Source organism: Miniopterus natalensis, chromosome 17 (assembly GCF_054644295.1).
Source record: "Miniopterus natalensis isolate mMinNat1 chromosome 17, mMinNat1.hap1, whole genome shotgun sequence".
Taxonomy (NCBI): Eukaryota; Metazoa; Chordata; class Mammalia; order Chiroptera; family Miniopteridae; genus Miniopterus; species Miniopterus natalensis.
This window is the reverse complement of record NC_142097.1, coordinates 42,150,146-42,166,107: the sequence shown is the minus strand read 5'-3', so window position 1 is coordinate 42,166,107 and position 15,962 is coordinate 42,150,146. Positions and strand designations below refer to the sequence as shown.

General features: G+C 57.2%; 1 protein-coding gene across 1 annotated transcript; it reads left to right on the top strand.

Annotated features, from left to right (window-relative positions):
• Positions 1–3,611: 3,611 nt before the first annotated feature.
• On the top strand, positions 3,612–15,705 carry FADS6 (fatty acid desaturase 6). Its single transcript, XM_016220348.2, has 6 exons — positions 3,612–3,789; positions 4,338–4,504; positions 12,350–12,530; positions 13,107–13,294; positions 14,421–14,600; positions 15,192–15,705. The coding sequence occupies exons 1-6, from the start codon at positions 3,627–3,629 to the stop codon at positions 15,339–15,341; spliced, it is 1,029 nt and encodes a 342-aa protein (XP_016075834.2). The 5' UTR covers positions 3,612–3,626; the 3' UTR covers positions 15,342–15,705.
• The last annotated feature ends 257 nt before the right edge of the window (positions 15,706–15,962 follow it).

Here is a 15,962-nt window from a genome sequence, read left to right as displayed (position 1 = left end):
AGGAGGTACCTTTATAAATTCACTTTGTGCCCCCCAGCCTCTCAGGTCTCCAAATCCATCCATGACTCTCAAGACCCCCCTCCAGGCCCTGGCGCCAGCGCAGGGCTCCTTCCCACCCCTACCTCAACCACAACAATAATTAACCCCAGTGAACCCCAGCAAATAAAGATCTGAATCACAGAAGGGAGGAGTCATTGTTGCCCCAGGACGGGGAACTCCGGAGGTCCCAGGAAGGCCAAACCTAGCATCGTCTAACACCCCACTCCCCGCATCATTGTTGCCTGAGTAGGTCCATGGGTACCCAGCCCACTGGGGCCTGGGAGGAGGGCTCACCTTTCTCGGGTTTGGGCCAGAGTCTTCTCCACCATCCAATTAAAAACAATATTTTAATCTCTTTTTTCCATTCTCTTGAGCCTGTTTCCTAATCTTTGTATGAATCCATCTCTTTATTTACTTAACAAAAGTTTACTGAGCAGCTACTATGTACCACACCCCAGGGAAGCAGAGTGGTCCAAGGAATAGGAAGGAACTATCTCTGCCAATCCCCACCCCCTTCTCCTTTGGACAGCCTGTTCTGACTGGCACTCATCTGTCCCTCAGCGGGTAAATACTGAGCAACGACTGGGTACAAGCCACTGTGCTGGGTGTGATGTGTGTGTGAGTTTGTGTTGAGGGCAGGCAGGTTGGAAGTTACGGAGGAGGCTCGGGGAAACATAAAGAGGTTTGTGCAGGGTCAGTGCCTTCGGGAAGCTCACAGTGCAGCTGGCTATGGGGCCGAGACAGCTATGTGGTCATTTATACTTCCCCCTCTTCTGGGGCACACAGGAAGGCCGCAATTCCAAGTCACCCCGTGGTAGCTGGGGCCAGATGCCTGTGTTCTGGCCAACGGGGGTGAGGGTGCAAGTAACATGCACCACTCCCAGACCTGGAGCTAAAGCTACCTTTCCATGTTGTCTCTTCCATTCCCATGGCAATCATGGTGGCCTGTGTTGGAGGTGGAGGCATCACAAGATGGAAGGAGCCTGAATCCCCAAGTCACCACTTGGAGGAGGGCCACAGGATCCATACGGGATTGTGATGTGAGCAAGAAATATATCTGTATTGTGTTTAGCCACTGACTGAGACGTTTGGGGTTGTTTGTTACAACAGCTAGTGTTACTTACCCTGACTAATACAGGCAGATGACACAGACACGGGGAGCACACTGAATCTTGTGGTTACATCACAGTGTGCAGGAGGGACCATTGCTGGGCAGTGCATGACAACTGCTGTCTAATGCCAGCTGGTAGATGAGGTCAGAGGAAAGGCAAGACACAGGAGGTGCTGGCATATAGTAGGTGCTCAATAAAATTGATTGAATAAGTGTAATGCATGAAAAACTGCTGTGAGAAGCCAAACAGGGAGCCAGGATGGGTGCAGGCCTGCCTGGCCAACCACCCAGAGCCTTTCATCCCAGGACTCAGTCTCAGAATTCATTCTCACCTTTGTGAGCAGGATCCTGGGAGCAGGGAAGGGGAGCACCAGGGGCTGGATGGATATCAGGATGGGCTGACAGAGAGGAACGGGGAAGAGACTGATAAACCAGGTGTCCTGCCACCCCACATGCTCTGCTGCCAACCCTATGGCCAAGGGAACCCAGATGCCAGCCCCACTCTGTTCTCCTACACTTCCCTGCACTGGGTGGATGGGCGATATCTACCTTCTGATTTATACCACAAAAACACTATTTCCAGTTTAAAACAAGGCAAATGTTTTAATTAAAATTTCACACACAGAAAAATGCACATATCATTACAGTGTAGCGGGGTGCGTTTTTACAAACTGAACACTCTCGAGGGTCAGTAACACCCAGATCAAAGCCAAAGCATTTCCATCCTTCCAGAAAGTTTCCTCGTGGCCCTTTGCAACGAGTGTGCGCCCCCTGCCCCCTCAAGCAGCTGCTAGCTGATCTCCGCCACTCTGTCAGTCCTGCCTGCTCTTGAACTTTCTGTAAGGGGACTCGCAGCAAGTCCCGTTTGTGTCTGGGCTCTTCCCCAGCATGTGGCTGGTGAGATGGCAGTTCATCTCCACTGTCACCTGCGTGGCTGCCAGCTGCTCCTCTTATTCCGCAGGTTGCACGGCTGTAGCCGTTTGTCTGTCCGCTCTCCTGTTGGTGGACACTGAGGCGACTTCCACTTTGGCTGCAGGGAAGGACGCTGCTATGGCCACTCAGACACGTGTCCCATGCGGAGGCCTCCTCAGCGCTGCTGGGTGAACACCGGGCCGAGGGGCCGGGTTATGGGCAGGTGGATATTTACCCCCCCCCCCCCGAAAGGCCGGGCTGTTTCCCAAAGGGGCTGCGCCACTTGTCCCCCCATCGGCAGTGAGGGCTCAGCTGCTCCACGACCCACTGTCCGCACTTAGCGTTGCCCGAGCCCTTCCAGCGGCCGAGGGCGGGCTCGCCGGGGTTATAATTGGCATTTCCCGAAGGCCAGTGATGTTGGCATCCTTTCACGTGCGTATTGGCCGTGTGTGCATTTCCTCTGGTGAACCGTCTGTTCAAGTCTTCCTTAGTTTGTTACTCTCCCATCTCCCATCCCAAAGTCCCCCCCCCCAGCATCCTCTCCTCCGAGGGGACCCAAACAGTCCTCAAACTGGTCTCCTGCACCTCTGGTGGGCTGATACCGTCCTTGAGCGCTGTGGGGAAACCACACAACCCAGCAAGTATGTGAAAGGCAATGGCCACTTCAAGCAGCCAGACGCGTCGGTGGTGAGCGCCGGCCTGTTAGGTTGTAAGCCTAAAAGAAATCTTGCCCTTGTATAAAGAACTGGAGGGACAAGCTCGTAAGAGTTCACGAAGGAAAACACCAAGGAAGACAGAAGGAATCTGTCATTAGTGCTCCTGACAGGCCCCCTTCCTGGTCTCACTCTGTCCCAAAGGGCTCCTGCCCTCACCATAGGAGACTTCATGTTTGGAGGGACTTCCATGTGAGACCAGGGGAAAGTAAAACAGAAGAGAGAAAAGGCGAAATCGGAGAGGGGGGTTTGCAGGGAGCCAAGTGGCCTGTGCCTCTAGAGCAGTGCTGGGGGGGGGGGGGGCTGGCCTGGCGGGAAGGGGCCAGGACCCAAGTCTTGGGGGCTGTCTGCCGTGGCCTCGTTCCTGGGTTCAGGCCTGGGCACCCCTGGGTGAGGGAGGGACCCCACCGGGAATGGTGAAGCCTGGATGTGTTTTCTCTGCAGCTGTCCCTCTCACCCCCCAAACCACCGGGCTAGAGGGCTCCCCTCCACGGGACACGCGTCTGCCAAGTGCTGCCGAGAAAAACACTCAGGCTGTGGGATAAAATTGCTGCAACCGGAGCAGGGCGAGGGGACCGGAGTTGCTTGAGGTCAGGCGGTCAGAGCCCCAGCGCGCCCCCGCCGCGCCCGCCCCGCGCCAGCGCTCCTCCCACCCTCGCGCATCTACCGGTTCCTCCTGCGGCGGTTCTGGTTCTGGTCCGGGTCCAGAGGCGCCCGGCGCCCAGCGCGAGCCACAGCACGCGGGGCGGGTGCCGGGCGCGTGACTCCGCCCCGCGCGCCGCGCCCCCGCCCGTGCTCCGCGCCGCGCGCGCCCCGCGGACACTCGGCGTCTCCCCGGACGGCCGGGCCCCATGGAAACGGCGCAGGGCGCGCCGCGGGCGGGCGGCGGGGCTGAGGCCCTGCTGGGCGAGCTGGAGGCGCGGGTGCGGGACGTGGTGCGGGCGAGCTCGTGGTGGGAGCGCCACGGGGCGGACGGCGCTGTCCTCGCGCTCAGCCTGCTCGCCGTGCTGCCTGGTGAGGCCCGGGGACGGGGACGGGGACGGGGACAGGGTAGGGAAAGAAGAGGGCTGGGGGGCGCAGCTGGGGAGACGCCGAGTGCCGGGGACCCCAGGATGCAGAGCCACACCCCAAATCTGAAAGTTTGTTTGGGGTGCCCTGCCCTGTGTCCCCAGAGGACCTGGGTGCTGGAGGAGAGAGGGCAGAGGAGGGGAGAGCGGAGAGGGGTCACGGAGAGGCTGGTGGTCGGGGGGAGGGGAGGATGTTCTGTGGGGGGAACTCCAGGGGTGGGGGGAGGGGGCGTTTCCCTGGACCTCGCCTGGTCTGGACCCCCCGGGGTGCCCAGGCCCAACCCTGCTCTGGCTGGGGCCCAGAATCAAGACTCCTGGAATCACCTTGAGGAGTCAATGGGGCTCTGTTTTGTCCCCAAGTCCTGTAGAGAGAGCCAACCCATCCCCCTCAGGCCATAGTGGGACTTTGGTCTGGGCTTCCACCAGTGGGGACCTGGGGTGCTTGGGCCCAGATCTCCAAAAGCTGAGAAAGACCCTGCCCTCTCCCCCTGGCAGGGTTCCTGTGCCTGAGTTCTGAGAACGTCCTGGTCTTTGTCCTGGGCATCACCATCCTGGGTGTGAGCCACTCCACGCTCACTGTGAAAGGCAGCCACCTGGCCACTCATGGTGCTCTCACCGAGTCCAAACGCTGGAGCAAGATCTGGGCACATTTCTTTGTGGAGGTGAGCCTGGGAGTGGAGGCCGCTGCCGGCACTGGGCGGGCAACCTCGTGGTTCCGTGCCAGCGTGCAGATGTGGACAGCAGCGTGTGCCCACGTGGGCAGCGGCTGCAGCTGTTGGGATGTGGACCCAAAGTGTGTGGCGGGCACTACAGTGTGTGCGTCTGTGTGTGCCCTTGAGGGTGGTGGCACCTGTGGGCAGAGAACCGCATGAGGGATGCATGAGTATCTACCTATGGCAGTGGACTTGGCCTCGGCGCCCGTTTCTCCTGAGGGTGCCGTCACCTCTTTGCAACACTGGCCCACATGGTGACAGTGTCCTCCTCGCAGTGTCCCAGCTCTGGGACACGTGCCCCCTGATGCCTGGCGATGGCTGAGCCATCCTGAGAAGTCCCCTCCTTGCTCCCCCAAGTCTGCTCCAGGAAGGACCCTCCTCTCTCCTTACCCTGTGCCCCTCCTCCCCCCCTCCCCATCCGGCCTTAGCCTTCCCCCCACAGGTAAGGCCAGGGAGGCAAAGGTTGCTGGCCAGGCTGCCCTTCTCTCTGGACTGGTCTCAGGCCCTCTGGTTCCTCTTCGGAACTTGCTCCCTCTGTTCCCTCCTCGCTCCTTTCCAGGTGGACCTGCACCTGGCCTGCCGGGCAGAGGACAGTGTAGGCACAGCCTTTGGCGCCCCACTCCTCAGTGGGGTTCCCAGCCCCACTGGCCGCCTGACCTTGGGCATGTTATGGAATTCAGCATCTGAGTGTCAGCTTGCTCATCTAATAAACAGAAATAGCCTCATTACCCCCCTCGTGAAGCCAGCGTGAGGAGGACTCACTGGGATCTTGACTTAGGGCCTGGACCTGGCTCCTCCATGCTCCCCAAATGTTAGCTTTGCTTTTGTTCCCTGCAGGGGACATGAATCAGTGGCGAGGAAAGGACCAGCAGTGTTGGCTGCTTGTTTGGTGGTGGTGTTTGTTTTTAACTGGAAGGTTGATGCGGTTACACAAAGCAGACAGAACTGTGTGTGTGCGTGAACGTTCAGGGGGCTGTTGGCTGTGGCTCTGGCTGCCCAGGACCTTCTTGGACCTTGACTCTCCTCTTCTCCCATGTCCCGCTGTCCCCTCTTTTTGTTGGGTATCCGTGCTCTTCCCACGCCCTGGCCCTCAGAAGACCCCGTCACTATAGACTAGTCTAATCCTTGGGTGTTAGCTGAGCATCGCTGGCTTTCCTGGGGCACCCAGCTTTCGCCGGGCTTGTCTCAGGGTTTGCTGGCTCCAGTAGGGGTGGACAGGACCTCACCCTCTCTGACCCCTTGGATCTGGGGGGAGGGGCAAGCAGGATGGAGGGGGCGGTGACACTTCGGGCTGTTGTCGTTTTTCTGCTGAAATATCCCAAACCATACACACCTCCCCACACCAGCATGAGCCTCCCTCTGAAGTCCCACTTCTGTCTACACGAGAATGTTCCAGGCCTCCTAGCGTACCTCTGACCCTCTCTCCAGCCCACTGATAACCCTGGCCTCCCGTGCAAGAGTGCCCGCCCCTCCCTGTCCTCGCTGATATTCTTGGGGACTGCCAGTGAAGGGCCACAGGAAGGGGGGACAAGGTGGGTGGGCAGGGTCACGTGGCTTAAGTACTGAAGCTTGGGAAGGATCAGCTCCTGAAATCAGAGGGCCTTAGGGACTCTCCTGCGTGTCACTCACCATCCTCCTCAGAGTAGGTGAGGACAGGCTGTACCGGTTACTAAGCTCTATTGTGTCTCAACTTCCTGAGTCACAGCTGGTCCAAAGGGAGCGCAGGCCAGCTCTACCGGGGAGAGAGTGTCACCCGGGGGAATGCCCCCACCTTCATCCAAGTCCTTTGTGGTGGTGGAAACAGGGCCAAGAACCCCCAGCCTGGCCATAATGCTCGAATGTTCTCTTCCCAAAAGTTCAGGGTGGCCTTGATGCTCAGGGCTGTCTCTCTCTCTGACCTTCTGTCTACATTTCTCCACCAGAGCTCCCAGGTGTGTTAGACTGCGTAGGCTCAGCTATGACTTTTTTTTTTTTTTTTAATTAATTTAGAGGGCAAACTCAGATCTGCAGTCCAAAATATATTTTTGTTAAAAAACCCCACAACTTTTATTTTTGAAATAATTACAGATTCACAGGATGTTGCAAAAATAGTATAGAGAGGTCGGTGAACCCTTTACCCCGTTCTCCCCAATAATTACATTTATGTAAGTGCTGGTCAGTAGGAAAACAGGGAAACTGACATTAGTGCAGTTGTGGGCCTGAGTTGTTCTCTGTGTTCTAAGCCGTTTCATCACGTGCAGGTTCCCCAAATACTTTCAAGCAGCCCCTAACCCCCCACTCCCAGCTTTGGTGTGGCTTCCTCGGGGATGGGCCCGACTCTGGGAAGGGGGTCTCGTGGTGGCTCCTACTCTTGTGGGTCTGTAAAGCCTAGCTCCTGGTGGCGGGACCCGGGTGGGCTTGCACGGCTGAGGCGTGTGCATGTGTGTGCGTTACTGGCATCTAGTGGGCCTGCCCCTGAGCAAGGCCAAGGCCAGGCAGTGGGCTATGAAGGACTGTATTGAGTCCAATGATCCCTTGAAGGAGGGGCTTGTAGAGAAAAGCAGGGCTGTTTCGAGGGCGGCAGGGGCTGCCTGGAAGATTGGGTGGCAAGCTTTGGGGGCCGAGCAGTGCACTCAGCATTAGTGAGCTTCTGCTCCCTGCCAGGCCCTCCGCTGGGCGCTGGGGACACAACCTGAAGGACACGCTTCCAGTTCCCCAGGGGCTCGGAATCCAGGGGGGGAACAGACACACAAATGGCCTCAAAATAAGAAAAATCCCGATTGTACCAGCTGACACTTAGTGGCTGCTTCCTGTGTACTTTACACCAATTACCTCGTTTAATAGCCACGCCTCCTCATGTGGTCTAAGCTGTTATTACCTGTTACTCACTTTGAGATGAGGAAACACTGGTCAGGGGGTAGTTTAAGTCACTTGCCCGAGGCTGCTCAGCTGGCATGTGGTGGGGCTGGCAGCCGGGCAGGCAGAACCTGATGGCGCCATCAACCAGGTGGTGTGAGGCCATGGGCACAGAGAGGTGGGAGCGGGGCAGGGACACTGGCAATGTCCGCAGACATTTTTGGCTCTCACGACTGAGGTGTGTGTGTGTGTGTGTGACTGGCATCTAGTGGGTAGAGACCAGGGATACTGCTGAACACCCTACAATGCACAGGACAGGTCCCCAGAACATAGAATGACCCAGCCCAAATGTCCAGAGTGCCGCAGCTGCCCTGGCCTGTGTGGCTCAGTGCCAGCCGGTTCAATTCCCCGTCAGCGCACATGCCCAGGTTGTGGGTTGAGTGTTCAATCCCTGATAGCGGGCGTGCAGGAGGCAGCTGATCAGTGTTCCACTCTCACATCGATGTTTCTCTCTCTCCCCCTCTCTTCCCCTCTAAAAATCAATTAAAAAAAAAAAAAGTGTGGAGGCTGAGAAGCCCTGGGGAGAGTGTCTGAAGCAGATGCTTCCAGGACAGGGTTGGCCCAGAGCAGGAAGGTGGTTTTGGATGCAACAGATGTCAAAGGCACAGACATGGGAAACAGCACAGTGCACGAGGGACCCACAGAAATATGGGGTCACTAGAATCTAATGGGGACCCTGGAGAAAGGGAGGCATGTGTGCCAAGAAGAGGAGCTAAGAGATTACTGGGGACACAGCCTGAAAGGGTAGAGAATGTTCTCGGAGCTGCTGATGGGCTCAGCGCTGACCACATTCAGCCCGCTCGCTCCCATCAGGACGGGGTGCAGGGGTCCTCTGGCTTCGGCCCTCACCACTGTCCTTCCCTTGTCCAAAGGGGGAGGAAGAAGACCGGTTACTGCACACTCTCAAATTCTGAATTATGTAAACACATTACCTATTCAAAAAATAAATTAGACAACTACCTTTGGCCAGCGGCGCAGGTCCGAGGGCACATTAGCGGACAAATTAGCTGCTGACATCCCCGAATTCTCACAGAGCCTGCGCTGTGCCTGAGGACTCCCATCAGGAACTTGTACTCTCACTGTGGGGGCTGCCAGAGGCAGCAAATCAAATAGAGACGCCCAGGTAAACTTGAACTTCAGATAAACGACAAGAGCAGGCAGGCAGTGTTGGGGGTGTGTGGCTACAAAAAGTGACTGGTTCTTTATCTGACATTCGGATGTATCTGGCCGTCCTATACTTTGTCTGACGAGCCTGTCGCCACAGCCCGTGGAGCCCCAGAGGCCCCCCAGCAATGAAGCCAGCATGACGGGGCCGCCCAGCCCCTGGGCATCAGTGAGAGGAGCTGGGGGGAGGAATGGGAGCTGGGTGCACTCCAGCCTGGGGTCCGTCCTGCCTGAGGGAGGCTGCCCTGGGGATGACCCCAGCCCCTTTTTCTCGTCCTGTCCATGCCTGCTGCCCGCCTACCGAGTGGCCCCACCATGCCCCTGGCCCTGAGCTAGAAGCCTGGCCTTGTCCTTCCCCCCCCCCAGTTCTTGCCTTTCTCCTGTACTCTGCCTGGTGCCTGCCCTTCCCACCCTCACGCCCCAGCCGCCCCAGCCCGACGGCCTCTGGCCCAGCAATTGCCTCATCCTGTTCCTCCCCTTCCAGCCTAGCAGAGCGACCTATTTGACACCCATCTTCGGTTGGGTCATAATTTTATCGTGATGTTTTTTAATCCTGCAAAGTATTGTTTGTTTAAGAAATGAAAGGAAAATGCTAGAGGACTGTGCAGAGATGGAGAGCCTCCCTTACCCCCAGGGCAGTTGGGCGGGAAGACGGAGGCCGCCCGCCTGAGCTGTGCGTTCTGATTTAGGTAAACACACTACCCATTCAAAGAAGAAATTAGACTATGGCCTTTGGCCAGTGGCAGAGATTTGAGGACACTTTAGTGGACAAACAACTGAATGAATGAATGAATGAATGAACGAACGAACGAACGAACGAACGAACGAATGAATCCGAGATTTGGGGCCCCCGTATTTAGCTGAGAGAAGATGTTAAAAGGCACTACACCGACGCCCGCCCTTCGCATAGTGTGGCCACTTGAGCACAGAGGGTGGTGATCATCAAGAAGCAGCACCAACCTTGAGGCTTCCAGAAGTTTCTCTGGGTCTGGATGTGGAGTCCTTTTGGGCAAGACCTTTAAATAACGCTTCACAGCGGGCCGGTCCATTTTCCAGCTACCTCCGCAGCACGAGGCCGTGTCCCACTGCCCTCCGATCGATGGGTGCGGGTGCGCCTGGACACGCTGTAACCTGTGTGCGCCTCCCCTTCTCGCCTAAATCCACTCCTTCCCCCTCTTCTCCTGAAAGAACATCTAGACGGGGGTGAGAATCCGGTGTTCTAGAAACAGCCTCAAATCTGTTCTCATTCACATAAAAAGGCAAGTCGTACACAGACTCAGTGTGTCCTGAGTCACAGATCACACGCACATACCCAATAGGCAGCCTGTCTCCCTGCGTCCCCGAGTCTGGACCCATGGCTGAGAGCCTGACTGGGAGCCTCTGCCGGCCCCTGCGGGCCTGGCTCAGGCTGCAGGTGGCTCCTGGCATTGCTGTCCAGAGTGGTCAGCTCCGGGTCTGGGAGGAGAGGCAGAGCTTGCACCAGGAGGAAAATCAACTTTGTCACGAAGCAGACAGCTAATATTTCTGTTTTTAAAGAGCTCTCACCTCTAACCCCCTCCCTCTGGCAACCGTTAGTTCTCAGTATTTTGGAGTCTGTTTGTTTGGCTTTGTGTTTTCATGTTCTTTAGATTCCACATGTAATGAGATCATGCAGTATTTGCCCTTCTGTCGGACATACTTCACTTAGCATAATGCCCTCTAGGTCCATCCATGTTCTTGCAGCAGGCAAGATTTCATTCCTTTTCATGGCTGAGTCCTGCTCCATTGTATGTATGCACCCTTCTTTACCCACTCACCTACTGATGGGCACTCAGGTTGCTTCCAGATCTTGGCTATTGTAAATAATGCTGCAGTGAACATAGGGGTGCTTATATGTTTTCAGATTAGTGGAATCGCTGGGTCATATGGCGGCTCTATTTGTAATATTCTGAGGCACCTCCATACTGCTTTCCACAGTGGCTGCACCAGTCTGCACTCCCACCAAGAGTGCACGAGGGCTCCTTTTTCTCCACAGCCTCGCCAGCACTTGTTATTTGTTGATTTATTGACAATCCAGCTGACATTTCTTGAAGTAAGAAGCAAAGTGGAGGGGACTGACCCTTAGAGCAGAAGGGCATGGAAGGAGCAGTGAAAAACAGTTGCTTCTTCCACATGGGCCAGAACCGTGAGGCTCAAAACAGACCCCGGCTGCAGAGCCCTTGTGCCCGAGCCAGATTTCTGCCACCAACTTGAACCAACCAAGGGGCCCCAATGCTGTGCCCTCTTGAGCGGGCAGGTCCTCGGGGATGGCAAGCTTGGAAGAGGTGTTGCTTTAAACCACAGGTTACCTGCCCACCCTCCTGAGCCTCCCCCAGGTTCCATCCCTCTGTAGAGGTTACAAAAACAGACAGCAAATCCCGCCCCCGGGGGTTACATCATCCAAGAGCAAAGCAGCTGGGCTTGTTTTCCCGGACTCCACAGCAACGCTGCCCCTGAATTAGCATTTACTTTCTGCCCTCTGCCTTCCCGGGATCCTGTACAGCACTGGCTTGTCACACCTTTTGTAAAACTGCAGTTGTGACATCATTACCTGTGCTCCTCAGTGTCCTTTAGATAGAGCTTCTGGCTACATTTCTGCTTCACTTCATCCCAAAGGAGAAGTCTGCACAGAGCGTTAAGACAGTGTCCTTTGGTGTCTCCTGGTTTTGCCTCTGCTGCCTGGTCCCAGAGCCTGGGTCCTGCTCTGTGGCGGCCAGTGGCTGGTCTCAGGGGCCTTATGGCTGGTCTTGGATGAGAGCTGGGTTCCAATCCGCCCCTGCTGCCTACATAGCTGAGTGACCTGGGTGGTCACGTGGCCTCTCTGTCAGTTTCCGTGTCTGTTTACAGTGGGTGATAACACCACCCAGGCCCGGGCTGGAAGGTTAACGAGTCACCCACGCAAAGTGCCGAACGCAAAGTACTCACCCAGGGGTCTCCTGCTCTTGAAGAGGCTCACGGATTGGCACTGGGAAGCCCTTCATGTTCTGCCGGAAACAGGCAGCAGCATCTCCAGTGCAATTAGCAGCATCTTGTGTGTGGCCTGGATCAAATATTGGAGGAGGCTGCTATCTGCGTGTTCGTTTGCATATATCTGCATAAGAAACACCTTAGCCCCTCTTTTGCATCCAGAAAGACTATGTTTGGAGTCAGAGAGCTGCTGCTCTTGACCAGCTTTGGAGAAACCCACAAATGCCATAGAAAAGCCACCCCTAGGGAGAAGTTAGCTCTTGGCGGCACCCTCCCCAGTTGCCACCCTCCTGGACAGTTTAGGACATGGCCCCCCTTCTCCTCCAGACCCCACCCACTCCCCTCCCCTCCTTGCAGTAGGCTCAGGATGCAGAGTACGGCAGTGAAGGTACAGATGTTTCCAAGATAAACACAAAACAATTGCAATCCGATGCCCGGAACGTGACTTGTCCAATCCTCTCGGGCTTGCAGGCTTGCCTGGACGGTCAGGGGCAGAGTGGCAGTCCGGGGGGCTGGCCTCATGCTCCCTGACACTTTGCAGCGCCACACCAAGTGGACACAGTTGGTTTGACTGGCTGCCACTCTGTGGTCACAGATACCTGAGAGTTGATGGTCAAGGTTGATTAGCTAGGGGTGTAAGTGAGGCAGGAAGGCCCTGGAGGGTGGGGTGTTCCCGAGGTGCCCAAAGGCCCTGCTTTGCTTGGCTGCACTGCCATGGGCCCCGGTGCCCTTTCCGGCTCCCTCCTCTAGGTGTGCACGGCCTTCCCTGCCGAGGAGGCCAAGTATGGACATGTCAAAATGCACCATGGCTACACCAACGTGCTGGGCCTGGGGGACTCGAGCACATGGAGGCTGCCTTACCTCAACGCCTATGTCTACATGTTCCTCGCTCCTCTCTTGATCCCCATCATCACCCCACTGGTGGCTGTCGGTGAGTATGTGGCCGAGGTCCGAGTCCGCTGCGGAGACCCAGCCTTCCCTTCTCTGCCTTCCTCCTCCCCTCGGGCAGGCTGCCTGTGAGGAGGGGAGCCCCGAGTTATGGCTGGACAGAAACTTTTCGAGACAGCCAGGCAGGGTGGAAAGAGCCTCAGACCCGGGCCAAGTCTGGCTTAGCCACTACTGGCTGGTGACCTCAGGCAGGTAACTTAACCTCTCTGAGCCTCAGGTTCTTACCCGCTCCTCAAGGGTGGTGTGAAAGCACAGTGAGGTCAGAGATGGAAAAACGCTGCATATTAGAATTTTTAATATCATGGGAGCAATGTCCTCTGTTGGAAGGAGCGGGGCTGGGGGCAGGCAGACCTGGATCCAGGCCCCAGGCCACCAGTGACTATCAGAGTGACCTTGGCCAAATTGCTCGATGTTCCATCTCATCCGTAACGTGGGTGAGTCTACTTCCAGGGCTGTGTGTGGCTGACCTAGGTCACCTAGTTAGCACCAGTGGGCCCCCAGGGAGCCAGCTGGGACCTGAGCCCTGCCCGCCCCCTCACTGTTTCTCCCCTTCTGGCAGAGAGGCTGAGAAAGGCGAAGCTCGGGGCAGCTCTGCGGGCGCTGGGCCTGATCTCCCTGGGCCTTTATTCTCACTACTGGCTGCTCCGGAACGTGTCTGGCTTCCAGAGCCCGGGCTCGGCCCTGGTCTGCATGCTCAGCACCAGATCCCTGCTGGCCCACCCCTACCTCCATGTTAACATCTTCCAGGTGAGCGCCCCCGCCCAGGGCGCTGCGGGGCTGCGGCGGGAGCATCCCGCCACCTCCTGCCCAGCCCTCTGCTCCTCTCTGCGGGTCGGGAGGAGAGCTGTGGGCTTGGGTAAGGAATCTGCTCTCCTCAATGCCGGCTGCCACTCACGTGGGGACCAAAGATTTGTTAAGAGCGGTCTGTGCCCTGGGGCACTTGGTTAAGCCCCCTGAGGACACAAGTGATTAGCCCCCAGCCCCTGCCCTCGGGGGGCTTACTGTGACGACCCCAAGGCAGAATGAGGGTCATTGCCAAGGCCCCAGCACAGCCACGAGGCAGCGGACGGAGGAGCTGGAGACGGAGGTCTCCCTGGGAGGGAGGGGCTCAGCGCACTGTCCCAGGCCATTTCCACAGGGACAAACACCTCCCTGCTCCCTGAACCAGTGAAGACCCTGGGTTAGAGCATCCTGCCCATCACCATCTCTGCACTGACCACGCTGCCATGAAGACTTTAATCCATAGTGTGTCCTGTCTGCCTGACTTGCTAGAATGGGAGCTCCTGTTCCCTTCCTGTCCCTTAGACTTAGGACAATGCCTGGCAGAGGAGGCATTTACTTTTATTTTTATTTTTTAAAAATCCTCACCCAACTGGGTATCGAACCTACAACCTGGGTATGTGCCCTGGCCACGAATCGAACCCTGCAACCTTCCTGGTGCACAGACAATGCTCCAAAAGACAGAGCCACAGGACCAGGACCAGAGAAGGCATTTATACAAACCCGTCAAGTGAAAAAATACTTGCAGGTGCAAACTTGACCTTGAATGATGAACAGGATTTTGATTGGTGAAAGCGGCACAGAGGTCCAGACATAGTGACATGAGAGCAAACAGGTGGTGGAGAGCTGTAGAGGACCACAGGATCTGAGGGGTACCCAGGCCAAGCCCCTCACTGTAGAGTCGGGGCAAGAGGCCCAGAGATGGAAGAGACTGAGCTCAGGGCACAGCCTCCTCGCGCCTCTACCAGGTCCCGCCGGAGCGGGAGTGGGGGGCAGAAGGCCCCACTGATCCCTGAGTGCTAGGTGAGGACACTGGGGCAGGGTGGGGAGGTACGGGGACGGCCCAGGCCGTGACCCGCGTTGTATGTCACAGCACATCGGGCTGCCCATGTTCTCCCGGGACAAGAAGCCCCGACGGATTCACATGATGAGCCTGGGTGTGCTCAACCTGCCCCGCCTGCCCGTGCTGGACTGGGCGTTCGGCCACTCCATCATCAGCTGCCACGTGGAGCACCACCTGTTCCCCAAGCTCTCCGACAACATGTGCCTCAAGGTAGATGAGGGTCGAGCTGGAGGGGCTGGGACAAAGGGACTGTTTGAGAGCAGGGGGTGGGTAACCTTCAGCGTTTGCCTGCACAGAGTCCCCCACCTGGCCCGGTCAGAGGTCCCCAGGAAGGGCAGTCCACTGTGTAAGCAGCAGTGTGGGCTTCTGGTCAGAGACACATGGGTTTCTTACTAGCAGTGGGACTTAACAAGCTCCCTGGCTGTCCCTGAACCTCAGTGTTCTCATCTGTTCCGGGCAGATGAAGAGTGAGCAGTGCTTACGCTCACAGGCCTTGAGCATGAAGTGGAGAAATGGATCTGAGATGTTGGGCACACAGTAGGTGCTGCTAAAAGGGAGCCATGGTTGGCGGCCACCATAGCAAGGAGGATGGGGGATGCTGTGGAGAAGTATGTCCCTCTTTCTCCTGTCTTCTAGGAGGGGGAGAGGCAGGGATTCTCCAACTCCCCCCCCCCCCCCCCCCCGAGCATTATGGAGCAAAGCAGAAACTGGGGGCTGGGAAGAGAAGGGCCCCAATGGGGATGGGCCTGCCGCAGTCCAGTCTGGGCTCAGTGGCCCCTCCTCCCACCCACCTTCTGGCAGGTGAAGCCCGTGGTATCCCAGTTCCTCCGGGAGAAGCAGCTGCCTTACAACAAGGACACCTACCTCGCTCGCTTCCGGCTGTTTCTCAGTCGCTACGAGGAGTTCATGGTGCAGACCCCTCCCATCACTGAGCTGGTGGGGCTGCAATGAGGGGTGGGCGGGCACAGTACCCTGCTCCCCTTCCCAGGCCCAACCCTGGCTCTTCCTTTTTTGCTTGCCATTCCTGGGGCCAGGAGGGCGCAGGCCCTTCCCCAGAGGGCGTGGCTGGGCTACTGGTGGCGGACCTAGAGTGTGGAGGCCCTGGGTGGGCAGGGAGGCAGGGAGCTCGTGCTGGGGGACCTGGGGGGTCACCTGCCCCGCTTGCTTTGCTGAGTTTTGAGGGGTGTTTGGAGGAAAGGAATAAAGGTGGCTGGGTATTCTGGCCAACTTCATCTCAGGACTAAACTGCTGGATCCCTCCCCACTCCGCCTGAGCCTGGGTAGGACTAAGGGAGGGTGACCGGGTGAGGAGAGGCCTGTGCAGGGGGCAGGCTAGGAGGGGGCATGGAGAGAGCAGGGTCAGCCTTCAGCTAGGGCCTCCCTGGCACTGGGAGAGTCACATACTTAGTTGGCCACTGCTTCTTCCTGTGCCCTTGGAGCCTCTGTCTCCTAAGGAGCTCTCTCCCCAGGGATCACAGGGGAAGTCACTTTTGGCAGAACTTCCTAGTTTCCCAGCCAGAGAAGCCTGTGCAAGATACTGGCTCAGCAGCTCCCAAGAGCCGCAGCATCAGCG